This window comes from Chanodichthys erythropterus, chromosome 21 (assembly GCF_024489055.1).
Source record: "Chanodichthys erythropterus isolate Z2021 chromosome 21, ASM2448905v1, whole genome shotgun sequence".
Classification (NCBI taxonomy): domain Eukaryota; kingdom Metazoa; phylum Chordata; class Actinopteri; order Cypriniformes; family Xenocyprididae; genus Chanodichthys; species Chanodichthys erythropterus.
In genome coordinates, this window is record NC_090241.1 from 20,674,235 (window position 1) to 20,689,880 (window position 15,646).

At 36.1% G+C, this 15,646-nt stretch overlaps 1 protein-coding gene across 4 annotated transcripts in view; it reads right to left on the reverse strand.

Annotated features, from left to right (window-relative positions):
• Window positions 1–406: 406 nt before the first annotated feature.
• The window catches only part of dnajc6 (DnaJ (Hsp40) homolog, subfamily C, member 6), a 40,575-nt gene continuing 25,335 nt past the window's right edge, over window positions 407–15,646 (reverse strand). For 2 of the 4 annotated variants that reach the window (XM_067373552.1, XM_067373551.1), the window contains 11 exons: window positions 15,355–15,463; window positions 14,448–14,527; window positions 13,325–13,518; window positions 8,797–9,186; window positions 7,728–7,883; window positions 6,439–6,537; window positions 5,354–5,491; window positions 4,932–5,264; window positions 3,620–3,768; window positions 3,202–3,378; window positions 407–2,519 (listed from right to left, as the gene is read on the reverse strand). In XM_067373552.1, coding sequence (XP_067229653.1) covers window positions 2,418–2,519; window positions 3,202–3,378; window positions 3,620–3,768; window positions 4,932–5,264; window positions 5,354–5,491; window positions 6,439–6,537; window positions 7,728–7,883; window positions 8,797–9,186; window positions 13,325–13,518; window positions 14,448–14,527; window positions 15,355–15,463 — 1,927 coding nt within the window. In that variant the 3' untranslated portion in view covers window positions 407–2,417. Of the gene's footprint in view, window positions 2,520–3,201; window positions 3,379–3,619; window positions 3,769–4,931; window positions 5,265–5,353; window positions 5,492–6,438; window positions 6,538–7,727; window positions 7,884–8,796; window positions 9,187–13,324; window positions 13,519–14,447; window positions 14,528–15,354; window positions 15,464–15,646 lie in introns of those variants that run through there. The other 2 variants (XR_010893431.1, XR_010893432.1) reach the window with 2 other exon arrangements.

The following is a 15,646-nucleotide window of genomic DNA, read 5'->3' on the forward strand; positions in this document are numbered from 1 at the left end:
TTTATTCAACAATATCTAGTGATGGGCGATTTCAAAACACTGATTCATGAAGCTTCGAAGCTTTACGAATCTTTTGTTTCGAATCAGTGGTTCGGAGCCGTATCAAACTGCCAAAGTCACATGAATCATTGAAATTTCGAACCACTTATGACATAACGAAGCCTTGCTTACTGAAATCACGTGACTTTGCCGCTCCAAACCACTAATTCGTAACAAAAGATTCGTAAAGCTTCGAAGCTTCATGAAAGAAAGTCAAACATTTTTGGAACCACATGAGGGGGAGTAAATAATGACAGAATTTTCATATTTGGATGAACTATCCCTTTAATTCCTCTTTTCTTTCAACACAAAGCTTTTACCTTTCAAACAAAAAAAATCACACTAATCCCATTTTTTTTCCATTTATTTGTGCAATGCACATATGTACAGCTCCATGTGGAGAACAGAAACAGAAAAAAAGACAGAAAACAAATTAATGTCACAATAATACTGATACAGCAAACATACACAGAGCTGTATCCAAACCATACCACTTCCTTACAGAGAACAGCATTATTGAACACCACACATTCACTACTGTATACAGAGGTTAGCTTTCAAACATTATATCCTAAGATTGAAGATAAACGGCTCAGTCCACGAGAGGGTGGTGGAAAAGTTCCATCTTTATTCAATTCCTGCTAATCTGTTGTCTTTGTCCATTGTGTGCATTCAAGTCTTTCTTTAGTGCCAGATTGTGTCAAGGGGGAAGGTAACTGATGGCAAAATGTAAGAGAAGACTGCTTTGATAACAGGTAAAGCTTCGGTATATCACCGCATGATCGCGAAAAGAGGAAGGCAAAGCATGATTGAGATGTACAGCAAGTACTGCAAGTTACGACACAAGTGTGTTCTGGATTTACCTAATGCCATTCAAGTGCAAATATACTGAGAAGAGAAAGGGCAGATTAGTGGCTGTACACTCTAGAAACGTTCCTCTGGATCACGTGCCACTTACAGTCAAACATGCAGTACATTATGAGGATACTGAGATATGCTAAAAGATTTATTCACTCATGTTGTTTAATGGACTTAATGATTTCATATGTCAAAATATTAATGGTCCACATGATATGTTCAGTTGGTTTAAAAGACACCTATGGTAATAAAAGAATGTGATTTGAACGCTTTCCATCAATCACATTCCTCAGTCAAAAGGCTTTGTTTATGATTTTTAGTAGTCCTGACCGTTTAGTACTTCAAAAAAGTACTAAGAAGTATGACTTGTTCTTTAGGGCACTATTAACCACTTAAATATATCAGGTTAACATAAATTATGTATGTAAAGACAACCTTAACTTTCAATGTTAATCAAGCCATGTACTTAGAGGTACCTACTATTTTTTTTCTATGGAATAACTACATGAATAACCAATTTCCTTGGACTTTTTATGTTGTAAACAGTATGTTATTATAGTGCAACATATACAGACAGATCAATATTCAGTAGAAAACAACATAAGAATAAACCACTAGTTAAATCTACTGCATTTCACAGATCGAGTTTGGGAAAACCTCCCATTTCCTGTAACGTCTCTCGTATTTATTGTGCTTTTTCCCCACCAGCACTTCGTCTCTTAGCTTCTGAAAGAAGTTACGTTACATTATGCGAGATTTTTCAATGGTTACAGGTTTTTGTGCATACCTCTAGCCCCTGACTGTCTGGGAAACCACAGAGTCTTAGTTCAGTTTACCAAGACTCGCTTTTATTTTCACACATTTCATAGTTGTCTTGCAAAGCCAACAAATAAATAAACACCCCTCAAGCAGGTGTGTACAGTAGGACACAGTCAATACAATGGATAAAAATAGAAATTGTCCTGCATACTGTGCTGTAGCATGCAAAACTTTATTAAATAACTCTCTATGAAGGATTTGGACTAAACTTTGTGTTGTTTAACAAAGTTTTGCAAGCCGTGACAGCGTGTGGCTTGTCTTGCAGAATTGTGGAGTGTCTAGACATATTTTTTCATTTGTTTCCTTCAGCACTAAACCTCTTTAATAAATCAAATTTTACCCAACATTATATGATGACCTGGTTGACTGATAATGTTCATATTTCACAGCTGTGTAAGGACAAAGTCTGAACTTTGTTATGTAGGCGAGTCCTGGGAAAGACACAAATAAGAGTTTTTAAAACAATGCTGAATGCTACTTTTTCCACCAGCAGTCTTCTCATACAGCAGTTATGTTGGCCTAGTGCATGATCGAGAGAGAGATACACACAACTATACTGTAGATGTAAGCTCTGATGTCTCTATGAAGCAGGGTCCTGGAGGTGGGAGAGATAACAAAGGAGCATTTCAAGGACTTTTGGGTTGCAGGGCGTCTAATCTGGGCAGGAACTGCTGACTGGTTTTGATCATATAGAGTAAGTCTTAGTACAGTGCTTTCTGTCCTTGGCTATCAAATTCTGACCAGGCATCATTTAGTTCCATAAAAATCATCTTGGCATATTGTTCGTAGGGTTGTCCAGTAGCCTGCAGATGGGAAGAGAGAAGAAAAAGACACATTTTGTCTTTTAAAATGCCTTAACTAGATATTTTAAGGGGGTCATATCATTTTTTTCCCCCCCTGAGATCCATGTATAGATCCACTTGATAATTAAACAGGCAGATCCACTGCCATTTAAAAGTTTGGGGTCAGTAAATTTTTTTGAAAATACATTTATTCAGCAAGGATGCAATAAATTGATCAAAAGTGATACGTAAAGACATGTTACGAAGATTTCTATTTCAAATAAATGCTGTTCTTTTGAACTCTCTTGGCAAAGATCATGGTTTCCATAAAAATATTAAGCAGCACAACTGTTCTCAACCTTGATAGCAATAAGAAATGTTTCTTGAGCAGCAAATCAGCATATTAAATCTTATTTCTGAAGGCTGGAATAACGGCTGCTGAAAATTCAGCTTTGCCAATACAGGAATAAATTACATTTTAAAATATATTAGAATAGACAATAGTTATTTAAAATTGTACTAATACTTCAAAAATTTTACTGTTTTACTGCATTTTTGATCAAATAAATGCAGCCTATAAACATTTATATAGACATTTATAAAATATTATAGACCCTAAACTTTTGAATGTTACTGTAATTTTGCAAGCTTCATACTTTCTCTTTAAGTGCTTCAACATAAACTGAGCAAATACGTCTCTTACCTTGTCAGGATGTACTACCAGCACAGCTTTGCGATAAACCTTCTTCACCTGCTCTGGTGTGACAAGGTCAGCCATCCCTACAGGTTTCCAGCGGTTCTCCCCCTCCCAAAGCACTGTGTGCATGGTGGACAGCAACGCTCTGATGTTCCTTTCCTTCCCCTCAATCCACTCCAGAATCTGCCATAAAAAGCACCATTATATTAAAACATAATAATCTGATTTAGACTTGAACTACAACAAAGTCTTTAAAAAGAGAAATACGTAAGGGACAATGTACAGTCAGCTGGTCATTATCACAATCTAAACGGCAAACATATTTGACAATGACTGATGAATAAGAGTCAAGTATTCCAGTCTGCCATGTAAAAATATATTTAAATATCAGCTTGCATTTATGTGTGTGTGTTTTATGTTTCACCTTGAGTCTCTCTGGGTCCATTTCTTTTGCCATCTCCTCTTTTCTCATTTCTGCTATGGTTTTTGGCCCTTTCTTCTCCTTTGAGCCAGCAAAGCCCTGGCCTGAGAGTAGGTCATCAAAGTTAGCAGCCGAAACCTTTGGTCTGGTTCCTGGAAGAAACAGGAATTATTATTAATACTGAATAGTCGATGATTCAATGCTTCGATAGGAGGATCCTGATTCGACCACCAATCTCACAGCCGAATCTTCGCAAAGGTGTTATGAAATGAGATATGGGGGTGCTTTTACATAGATGTACTGCTTCTCTCCCAATAGGTTAATATACAGCCTATTGTGTTAATGCTGTAAATAAAAATGTGAAAAGAAAGAAGCTTTTAATAAATATGCTTTAATGTGCATGAATAAATCCAACCACCCCTGTGACAGATTTAAGTTTCACTTTCCATGATCCGTGACCAACAGAGGAGCATCTTGGCGGCAGGGATTAAATCTTTAACAATGTCTGGGATAAGAAAATCGAGTGTGGAATTGGATGCACTTTGAAATGGTAAAAGAGGATCCAAAATTATAATTATTAGAACAGTATATTCTGTTCTAATTCAATTCTGTAAATTAATTTTTGAATGTTTTTTGGTGCATCGATGTTGCATTGTAGAGTTAAAGCTTGCTCGCACAGGCAATTTAGCTGATTTAATTGTATTTGTCGACATGTGAAATGCATACCTATCTGCAGTGTGGCCTTTCTGCAGTTTATAAATAAATACATATATATATATATATATATATATATATATATATTAATAAAGGTCGTCTTTTTAAAAGATGTTATATAAGTCTAAGGTGTCCCCTGAATGTGTCTGTGAAGTTTCAGCTCAAAATACCCCATAGATTTTTTTTTATTCATTTTTTTAACTGCCTATTTTGGGGCATTATTACATATGCACTGATGCAGGCTGCGGCACCTTTAATTGCTCGTGCCGATACTCCTTTGGCCTCAAGCGCGAAAGAGTTTGTGCGCACTTTCTAGCGGACTGCTGTTTTCAAGTGCTCAAGTTCATTTGTAGCATTTAAAACAACTGATTGTAGTTTTTAGTGTTTATTTTTATTTTACTTTTTTCAAAATTGAACAGAATTTTAATATTAGCTATTTATCAGTTATTGGCTATAACATAAATGAAAATATTGGCTTATCATAACGGTGCATGCCTAAAATATTATAATGTTACAATGAACACATCCGCATGAGCACAACTCCTTCAGACCGGACCAGAATCTATGAACAATCACTAGGCAGTTGTGTCCAGTTTCTCACCCATGTTAGGCTGTGCTTTTGCTCCAGCGGCTCCTGGCGATGCTCCACCCACGTTGGAGAAGCTGACGTTGTAGTTGGGTCTGTTCTGTGGTGAAGTGTGGGGCATAGAGGGTCCTGGTGCTTTAGGTGGGGTCTGATGTTGTACACCCTGGGCCGGCGGCTGCCATTGAGCCCCAACTCCGGGCTGCCATGAGGGGAAGCCTGTGCTGGGATGCCAGCCTCCAGAGGCAGTGTGCTGAGGAGAGGGAGCAGGACGCTGAGGGGAGCCCATGGGTGGAAATGCTCCTCCAGTACCAGTAGGTGTGGTGGGCTTGCTGGAGAATCCTGAACCACCTTAGAAAGAACACACAGATTTTAAAGGTGAATCCATGATTAATTTATTAACATGAGGCTCTAAAAAAAAAAAACTTTATTCTATTTACCTCCTCCCAGTCCGGCTCCTAGGTTACCTAGATCTGCAAAAGGGTCCAGAGTGTTGGGTTTGGTCTGGTGGGTGGGAGTCCCATGAACTGAGCTGGTTGGACTAGTGCTGGCAGACTTACTTCCCATCCCAAAACCTCCTGATATGACAAATCAGGATTTACAATTTAGTGTGCTTCACAGAATATAGATTATTTGTTTTCCTGTAAAGTTTGGTTGAGAGTTTTACTTCTGTCAACATTTTAAGCTAGATAAAGTTAGGTCAAGTAAAATTAGGTTTTGTCAAACTTGCAAGAATGATTTGTGATGATGTCTTAATAGCATCAGAAAAAATGTCCCTACATTTATGGATGTCCTAAAGTTTAATAACTATCTGAAAGTTGAATAACTTTTATCCTGTATAACAATAATAATGATAGAAAATAGTAATAATAACAGTATAATTTCCAATAACAAAATAAAAAAAAACATATAAAAAAAATTTGATTTTAAATAAAATGTATGTGTGGGAAATGTATAATAGTAACTATTTTTTTTAATAATTAGAAAATAAATATGTGTAAATATGCATGTAAAAATTTGAAATATATAAATATATATATATATATATATATATCATATACATATTACAGTAGTTCAGATTTGTACTTGCAAATTTACCTGCAAATCAATTCACTGGTCCTAACATATATGTATGTATATATATATATATATATATATATATATATATATATATATATATATATATATATATATATATATATATATATATATATATATATATATATATATATACACACACACACACACACACACACACACACACATGTGCACACACACACATGCAAGTACAACTCTGAACTACTAGCCAGATCGGGCAAGGGGTATCCAGCTCTATTGATTAAAAAGAAATAAACAAGAAAAAAGGCAGTCATATTATGTTTCACAAGAGATTAACATTTATGAGCAATATGAGCTCATCACACCAGTCCAGATGGCAGGTCAGTAGTGAGTCATTTTGTTTTTTTAGGTGTAATTTCACAGGAGGCCACCAGGTGGCACATCTTGAGTTCAAAACAAAACTTGCCTGCAGCAGGAGCAGGTTTGTTCCATTCCCATGCTCCCGTAGTGTTCTGCTGTTGGATGTTGACAGAGGGAGTAGTGGGTGGAACAGGTGAACTGCGACCTGTGAAGAGATCATTTTTTAACTTAATAGCTCTCCATGTATCACTTACATATTAAAAAAATACTGAAAATCATATGGATAATACAAATGCGAATGGCATCCAGCTATTTTTGACTAATATTTACCACAGGAAAATGACATCCGATTAGATTAAGAAGTTACTACAAATCTTAAGGCGAGACACTTTTTTTTTTTTTTCTGGCTATTGACAGTATTTCTAGATTTATGATAAAAAAGAACTCGTAAACTAAATGAAATAAAAAATTTAACCTGGCTTTATACAATGTTCAGATTTCTGATACACTGAAGACAAAGACAAATCAATAAAATTTATTTTAGAATGCATTGTTGTATAAAAGAGATTCATATTTAATTAGATGGTCATAATTAATTAAAAACGGTCAAATTAGTTTCCCTTTCTTTGTGTTTTCAAGCAAGCTAATAACTTAGCCTACTAGCTTAGCATAAGACTAACTGGTTAAGAAAAGCTAAAACAAGTTATGATAACGCTCCATGGGGGGGATGGGATTCTGGGATATGTAGGATCTTGCATGAGTGCTTGATTAAAAAACATTTGCAACACATTATAAGGTATCATATTTCTCTTATTTTCAGTAGATGCAAGGCTCTGAGTAACAGAATGTAGCAATCTGCAGTATTTGGCATCATGCAGTGCTCCTTTCAAGTTCTCTTGCATGCTTGAAAAAAAGAAAAGGAAAAACACTAGAGTTCCAAATAAATATCAGCTCTCCATGTTACAGTAGTGCGGTTTCAAGGCCTTCAGAGATTTTAGTCAAAGAGGAGGTTTCAAAATCATACGCCACTTGTATGAAGTGATTGGAAACAGTGTTAAATTTTGTTGCTGTATTCCATATTGGAATTAATCTACTTCGCATATTCCCAGAAACAATACAGGTTTTCAGTTGTCCTTCATAGAGCACATGCTGCAATCGACCACACACATTGTACTTAAACAAATAATCAAGCTCAAGGGCCAATAATAATTCCACTCTCTCCACATCAGCACTTTGAATAAGACATTTACTACTGAGCTATTTTATAGAGATACATTTGCAAGGCTATTTTGTTGATCATATTCTGAAGGATTTAACACAAAAGAGCTTGGCTGGTTGTTATGGTGACATTGCCCACACACTGGCAGTACTGAGAGGCAAAAGCACATGCCTTACCCATGCCCATGTTCTGCATTGTAGGAGACGGAGATCGTGCAGCATGCAGGAAGGGGTCTGGCTGCCCCATATTACCTGGACCCAGGAACGCCCCAATGAAGTCCTGCGGCTTAGATGCGGGAGCGGATGCAGGCCCAGACCCGAATGGGTCGAAAGCTAAGGAATTAAAGAAAGGATTCAGTATCTTTTGCTGAAATGGACATTTATAAGACATATAGTTCTGACTCTCACATCTGATTGGATAAAATAAATTCAAAGCTGTTGCCAAAATATGCATTATATGGTCACAGCTGTGCATATTTTATGTCGTAAACAACCTTGAGTTAAGAAATTATTGCAAATTTCAATAAATAAATAAAAATAACATATATATACACTACCACACTACCAATAGTTTGGTGTCAGTGAGATGTTGAAAGAATATTTTTGCTTATGCTCACCATGGCTGCATTTATTTGATCAAAAATACAGTAAAAACAGTAATATTATGAAATATCACAATTTAAAATAACTGTTTCTGTTTTAATTTATATTAAAATGTAATTTATTCCTGTGAAGGCAAAGCTGAATTTTCAGCAGCCAGCCATTATTCCAGTCTTCTAATGCTCTCTTTGATGAATAGAAAAGAACAGCATTTATTTAAAACAGAAATCTTTTGTAACGATATAAATGTCTTTACTGACACTTTTGATTAATTTCATGCATCCTTACTTAATAAAAAGCATTAATTTCTCAAAAACAAAAAACCTTACTAATCCCAAACTTTTGAATTGTAGTATAAATATATTTGATGGGAAACTGCTTTTAATTAATAATTCATTTTTATTATTATTGTTACTATTATGTAATAATATTAATAAATAATGTTAAATGTTTAAATGTTTTTATTACATTGCTGCAACAGCCATTTTATAAAGCAATATACCATGTTACAGCAATTTTAAACGTGCCATCGAATGAAAAATTGAATTTATCTTGGCATAGTTGAATAACGAGTTCAGTACATGGAAATGACATACAGTCTCAAACACCATTGTTTCTTTTTTAAAAATCCACAAAACATACTTACTGCCTCCAGATCGAGGTGATGGACAGGGTGATGAGGAAGTTGTGGATCTCCGCGGGGTGGACTGAGCAGAGGTGGGGCCGCTGGCCGGCTGTGGTGTAGGCGGAGCTCCAAACAGGTCCCCCAGCAGGTCTGTGGTGGTACTGGTGGTCGGAGGTTGTGGGGAGGATGGAGGAAGCTTAGCTGCATCACCGTCCAGCCCCAGTAGATCTACTTCCTCAGCTGCTGGAGGAGGGGCCGCTGCAGACTGGGGCTCCGGCTTCTTAGCTTTTGATTTTTCATTGCTCATGTTGCTCTGCTGGCTAGAAAGGGAGAGCATCTCATCATCTGAGGGTTCACTCTCTTCATTCGGACCCACTCTGCCTCCGCAACTCCCATGCCCCTGGGCAGGATCTAAGGGACAGACGGAGAAATGGTTAGACCTAAAGAACAAAGTCAAGTTTGCCCATATGATTTGCGTGTTATTTTTTTGTTAGTTTTATGTGAGAAGCATAACATTTCAGTGTACCTCTCAAATTCAAAGCCACTAAAATCAATTAGTTTTCAACTACCCATCAAATTGTCTAAATTTAAAAGTCAACTACAAATCTATTAATGAACTATTTACTGTTGACTCTCACAAGTCTCCTACACTACATCTTACCTTCCAAGTCCAAGCCCTCCATTTCATCTTTTGAGCAGAAAATAAAGTACATTAAACAGATGGTGTTTAGTTTAATGGTGCACAGACACTCTACAGATTGCCAGCGAGTGACTGATGAGTTGACTTGTTTAAAAAGCTCACTGAGGGACAAACTACTGAGCTCTTAATGGTGATTAACTCCACAGGGACACTGTGTCACTCTCTATCATATGAGAAAACAGCAACTTTACTTCAAGATAAAGAACATAAGGCCTTCCAATTAGGGCTGTGTGATATAGCTAATAAAATAAACTACTGTTCAAAAGTTTGGGACAAATGGTAAACAAAATGCTGTTCTTTTGAACTTTCAACTCATGAAAGAATCCTGAAAAAAATGTAGCAGTGTTTCCACAAAAATAGTATGCAGAACAACTGTTTTCAACAGTTAAAGGGTTAGTTCACCCAAAAAATGAAAATTCTGTCATTAATTATTCACCCTCATGTCGTTCCAAACCCGTAAGACCTTCGTTCATCTTCGGAACACAAATTATAATATTTTGATGAAATCTGAGAGCTTTCTGACACCTCAATAGACAGCAATTTAACAACCACTGTCAAGGTCCAGAAAGGTACTAAAGACATTGTTAAAATAGTCCATGTGACTGCAGTGGTTCAACCTTAATTTTACAAAGCGACGAGAATATATTTTGTACACAAAAACTAAACAAAAATAGCGACTTTATTCAACAATATCAACACTCTTCTATGTCATTCTTTTAAGCTGTTTACGTCCAGTGCTTCCAGGTCAAATTGCTGTCATAGACCTCTCAGATTTCATCAAAAATGTCTTAATATGTGTTCCGAAGATGAACAAAGTTCTTACATGTTTCGAACGACATGAGGATGAGTAATTATTGTCAGAATTTTCATTTTTAGGTGAACTAACCCTTTAACAATGTTTCTTGAGCACCAAATCAGCATATTAGAATGATTTCTGAAGGGTCATGTGACACTAAAGACTGGAGTAATGGCCAACACAGGAATAAATTACATTTTAAAATATATTAAAGGTGCAGTATGTAAGAATTCTGTCAGCTAGAGGTCACTAGAAGCCTATTCAAAAAAAGGCGTAGCTTGATGACCCCAAGTTTGAGAGCGGAATCTTGGGACACGTGGTCTCTACTAGTGTTGTCACGATACCAAAATTTTGACTTCGATACGATACCCAACTTCAGTATCACGATACCGATACTTAAACGATACTATGGCAAAAACCTAAAACAGTAGGAAAAGTAAATAAATAACATATGACAGAACTGTGGCTAGCATTTTTATTGGCCACAATTTTGATGTTGGTAAATTACATTTTATATGATTAAAGCTGACTTTCTTATGCTTAAATTACTTTGAGTCATTTTACTTGATTTAGAAGATTTAAAACACTTTCAAACTTTTAAATGCAGACTGACCACCCAAATCAAGATTACATTTTATATCAGCTGGTATGTACAGGTGGGCAAGAGGTGGACAATGTATGAGCATGAGCTAGTATGAGAACAAGTTATTTGTGTTATGCTATATAAAAGAACAAAGAAGCAAATTACAAAAACAGTAGTAAATTAAAAATAATCTTTTTTCAGATACACTAAGTTTATTTAACATATTTAACAGGTTTTGTTGTTTGATTAACATTAATGATGGACAGGCCTATTTAATTGGGCTGCTGAATGCATGGACGTAACTGACAAATATCCAGTTATTACCCACCTGTTTACGTCCACTTAAGCCATAACCGACTGTATTCACGCGAGATACTCCACATGATGGACATTTAGACATCTGTGTGCACGTGTATTTGACTATTCAGACGCGTGGAAAACTGATCGCGCGCGCGACAGACAGAGAGAGAGAGAGAGAGCGAGAGAGAGAGAGAGAGCGCTTCTGTTGTGTGTCATTCAGCGCAATTCCGCCTATCCCTCCTTCACTAACTGCATGTAAATAACGAATTGTGTGATTGGATTGTAATTTTGTGCTACGACGATCTTCGACGACCATTAGGCTGTAAACTTAAATTATATTCAACTCGCCAAAGTGGCTAGTGGGAGTGGCTGTCATCAAGCCCTGCATGTAAGTGTTTTGACAGTGAGAATATTGATTACTGTAAATAATTAGAGCAATGTTATTAAAGCATAAATTGGTTTAAAATAATTGTATAGTCCCTTCACATATTTGTTTTTTAAAATTAATTTTATTTTAGCAACCAGATATCACTTATTAGACTCAATAATACACCTCTTTGCGGATGTCTGCTTGCATGAGTAATATAAATAACACTCATTTAATTTTTGAGAGCATAAACATAACGCTGGTATCACATTCACTAACCTGTCGCTCTTTAAATTCTCTGTACAAATCGGGATGTTTGGCAAGTTGGATGCTCCCTTCGCTTGCGTTATTTTGTAACGTATTTTGCAGACGGGCTTTGTGGTGTCCGTGGGCTTGCCCTGACTGTCGGCAATGTAAGCAAAATAATGCCATATTTTGCTTTGTGCATCTGCCGTTGCGCAGTTGACAGGAATAAACACGCACTCAATGTGCCTCAGAAGCAGCGCGCTGCACACACACTGCTCCCTGCTGTCGCACATTAGGAAATACAGCTGGCACTCAAAGTACCGGTACTAATAAAATGAAGAACCGTACCGTTTCTAAAAGCAGGGTATCGCGATACCTTTCTAGTACCGGTATATCGTGCAACACTAGTCTCTACCTTAACGGACGGTGCAGGACTTGGGAAGAAATCATGTTCATGGATGTGATTATTAACATTACTGTAGTATGAAGCAGAGCAAGGCAGAGTGTTGTGGGAGCTGAATGAGGCCGCTGGAGCAATTGCGCAACACACGCCTCACGATCAGCGGAACTTTATTATGCCACAGTCGCTGGCACCACTTCCGCTTTTCCGGTCATGAGTATGAGGTAACACAGCTCTGTTTATCATATTAGATACATTTGAGAGTGTTGAAAATTATGTTATAACGTTACTCTGTGCATTCGCTCTGTGGCTGTTGTGAGACACTTGTTTCAGACACACTGCAGTAAGATAGATCGATTTTAGAATATCATATTAAATGCTGGATGGCTTGTGTTGATCAATGGCATGCAGTTCATTTTAAAACTTATTGTATGATGGAGAAAATTCTGTATTACTGTTACTAAAAATAAAGCTGCATCTGACTATGCTATGTTAGCTGCTTCACAAAATAGTGTTTTCTCTGAAGCATGGTAAAGCATGGTACTCCCAAAAAATCAAGAAAATTAGATTTAAACAATAAGACTAAACGTGTTGAGCTATATAACAATTAGTTTTCTGTCTATAAATATATCAAAACACTTGTTCCCTTGTCTATTAAAACATGTAATATATTAAAGCGTCTTTGGTGTTTCCATGGTTTCTACAAAATAAAACCGGAAACCAAGGCAGACCGAGGTTAACGCGGGTATGATGCAATTGACAGGCGACTCCTCACACGTTCCGGAGCCTTGGTTAAAATTGCAATTTTCTCATGATTTACAAATAGTTGGAAACATTTGGGATATTTTAAGTACTCAAGTGAACAAAATATATAACACTGGGCTAGTGGTTTTTGGATGTTTTACTGCAAAAATATTACATATTGCACCTTTAAAACAGAAAACAGTATTGTATTAATATTTCACCTTATTAATATTTTTACTGAATTTTTGATCAAATAAATGCAGCCTTGGTGAGCATAAGAAACTTCAGTCTATTTATGATATTAAAAATATACCTCAATATTTATGTACTTGCTGAGATAGTTTAAATGGGTGATTTTTTTTTCCCCGATCAGACGCTACACATTTTAGCTTCATACTACTTGTGTGTGTTACCTGCAACAGCAAGTGCATCCTGGTGTTCCTGATGACAGGAGAAAAGCACGTTGGGGCTCAGGTCTTTGGTGGGGAACTGCTCCCACGGTGGAGTGAGATCTTTCTGTTTCTCTGTGCTTTCAACCTCAATGTCTAACAGCACATGAAACAGCTGCGGGTATTTCTCTGGAGAATCACAGGCATCCAGCTCTGTCCTGGACAAACACACACAGACTTCACTGCAAAGCTGCAAATAGTTAAACAACATGTACTATACATAAACTTTTTTTATTATTATTATTATTATTATTTTTTTTTTTTTTTTTTAAGATTTTAGGTTTAAATATCTATGAATGTATAAGGAAATCTAGTCTGATGAAATGCCTACAAGCTCGAAACATAACCCGTGTGAGTCTTATATTAAATTTTTTGCTTATTTTTGGAGCTTTGGTGTGCCGACTTTTTCCTGCTTTTTAATAATATTTTTTGGTTGAGCACCCATCTTTGAGCATAATTTTGCCGGTGATGTGCATGCTTTGTCCTGATTTTGTATGAATGTATAAGGGAAAGCGTATATGCTGGGGTGCTGTATCTGGTCACCCCATATATTTAAAGTTGCAATAAAAAAGATGTGATATACTGTGACATATTGTGACATACATCCAAGTGTAACAGATCATCAGTAAAGAAAGAATTTAGGGCAGGGACTTGGTTTTATGCATCAGTTGTTGACTGGATGCCATGATTTTAATAATTTTTAATCACATTTTAGATTTTAGACAAATCTTTAAAAGCACAAATATGCCATGTAGTCTATAAATTAATAATGTCATAGAATTGTATGTATAATAATAAGAAGAAGAATTTAAAGAATGTTGATTGAAATAGTTTTACACCCTAACCAGGTGCCCTAACCAGGTGCTACATGATAAAGCAAAAAGCAATCTTCTCCATGTAAATCAGAGTTTCTGTCCTAACATGCTGCTACATTGATAAGCAAAGAGTGACTGGACATTTTGTCAATTCACTATGTGTACTTTGAATCAATTTGAAATCGACATTCTGCTTAAATCTAGATTAACTGTTTCAGATTTTCCATTGTTACAGCATGATGATTATGAAAGAAGTGGAAAGAAACACTTACTTCATAAACTTTAAGACTGTTGTGCCGGGAGCGATGAAACCAGTATGGAACTGAATCTGGAATATCTGGGTGTTTGTTACCTGCAAACACCCCAGAATTTAAACACTGACAAATGCTGAAGATGTTGCAACTTTTCAGTCACTAACAACTAGCAAGAACAGAAAGCTTACATCAGGATTCCTATACATTTTCCATTTCAAAATTCCATACTTTTCCATACAAAATTCCAAACCTATCTGTAGACCGTATTTAACATAAATGTTTCATACAGTATAATTTTCAGCATTATATTTGGTATATAGTATAGCAATCTAAAAATTTTTTATTTTCTCTGTTTTTCTTGAAGTGACAACATGTGCTTACATGATCAGAAGAAACCTAAAACGCTTTATAACCTCTGACATAACAATTTGATACTGTAAATGTGGTTTGAATAGCATGTTTACCAAGCAGCAAAGTACAGTCTGATTTAGATGATTGTTTGCTTCTTTATCTGTTTCTGGTTTGAGTGACACACACACGTTCATTTATTGAAGTTCTAAAGAGATTCACTTATGGCAAAGACGAACAGTTTTGCGTAATGAAAATGTGTGCCTTGAATTTATTCAGTCCTGTTTGACAATCACTAAACTATCACAAAACTTTTGCAATGAAAATACTTTGCTTGTATGATACATTTTTAGAAATTCTTAATTTTATATTTTAGAAAACTGAATTGGGGCAAAAACACAAATATTTTTCCATACTTATCCAGACTTGGAAATTATTCAAATAAAAGTCTACACAAATTTTCCACACTGTATAGGAAACTTGTTACATGTAGGCCTATATATACTCATCCTATTGTTTCCTTCTCTGCTGCAGCTTTAAATTTAAAAGGGGTAACAGTTAGTTATTGGTCTCATACCTTGGCCTGAAGTGCATGGGAACGCATGTGATAGACTGAAATCACCACGTCTCCTTGGGCACTCACTCCTACAGGAAAGACCACTTTGCCCTCTTGAATCCTGTGTTCCCTGAGAGCAGCATACATGAAGATATACATCAGCGCACAAAAATATCATTATTTTTAAGTTCTACATAAATTATCTTGTACACAATTCAGAAATACCCTTCAAAATAAAATAAAGAATTTTGGGATACAGAAAACAGGATACAGAAAATTCAAATTAAGATTTTCAGGAAGTAGAATTAAAATG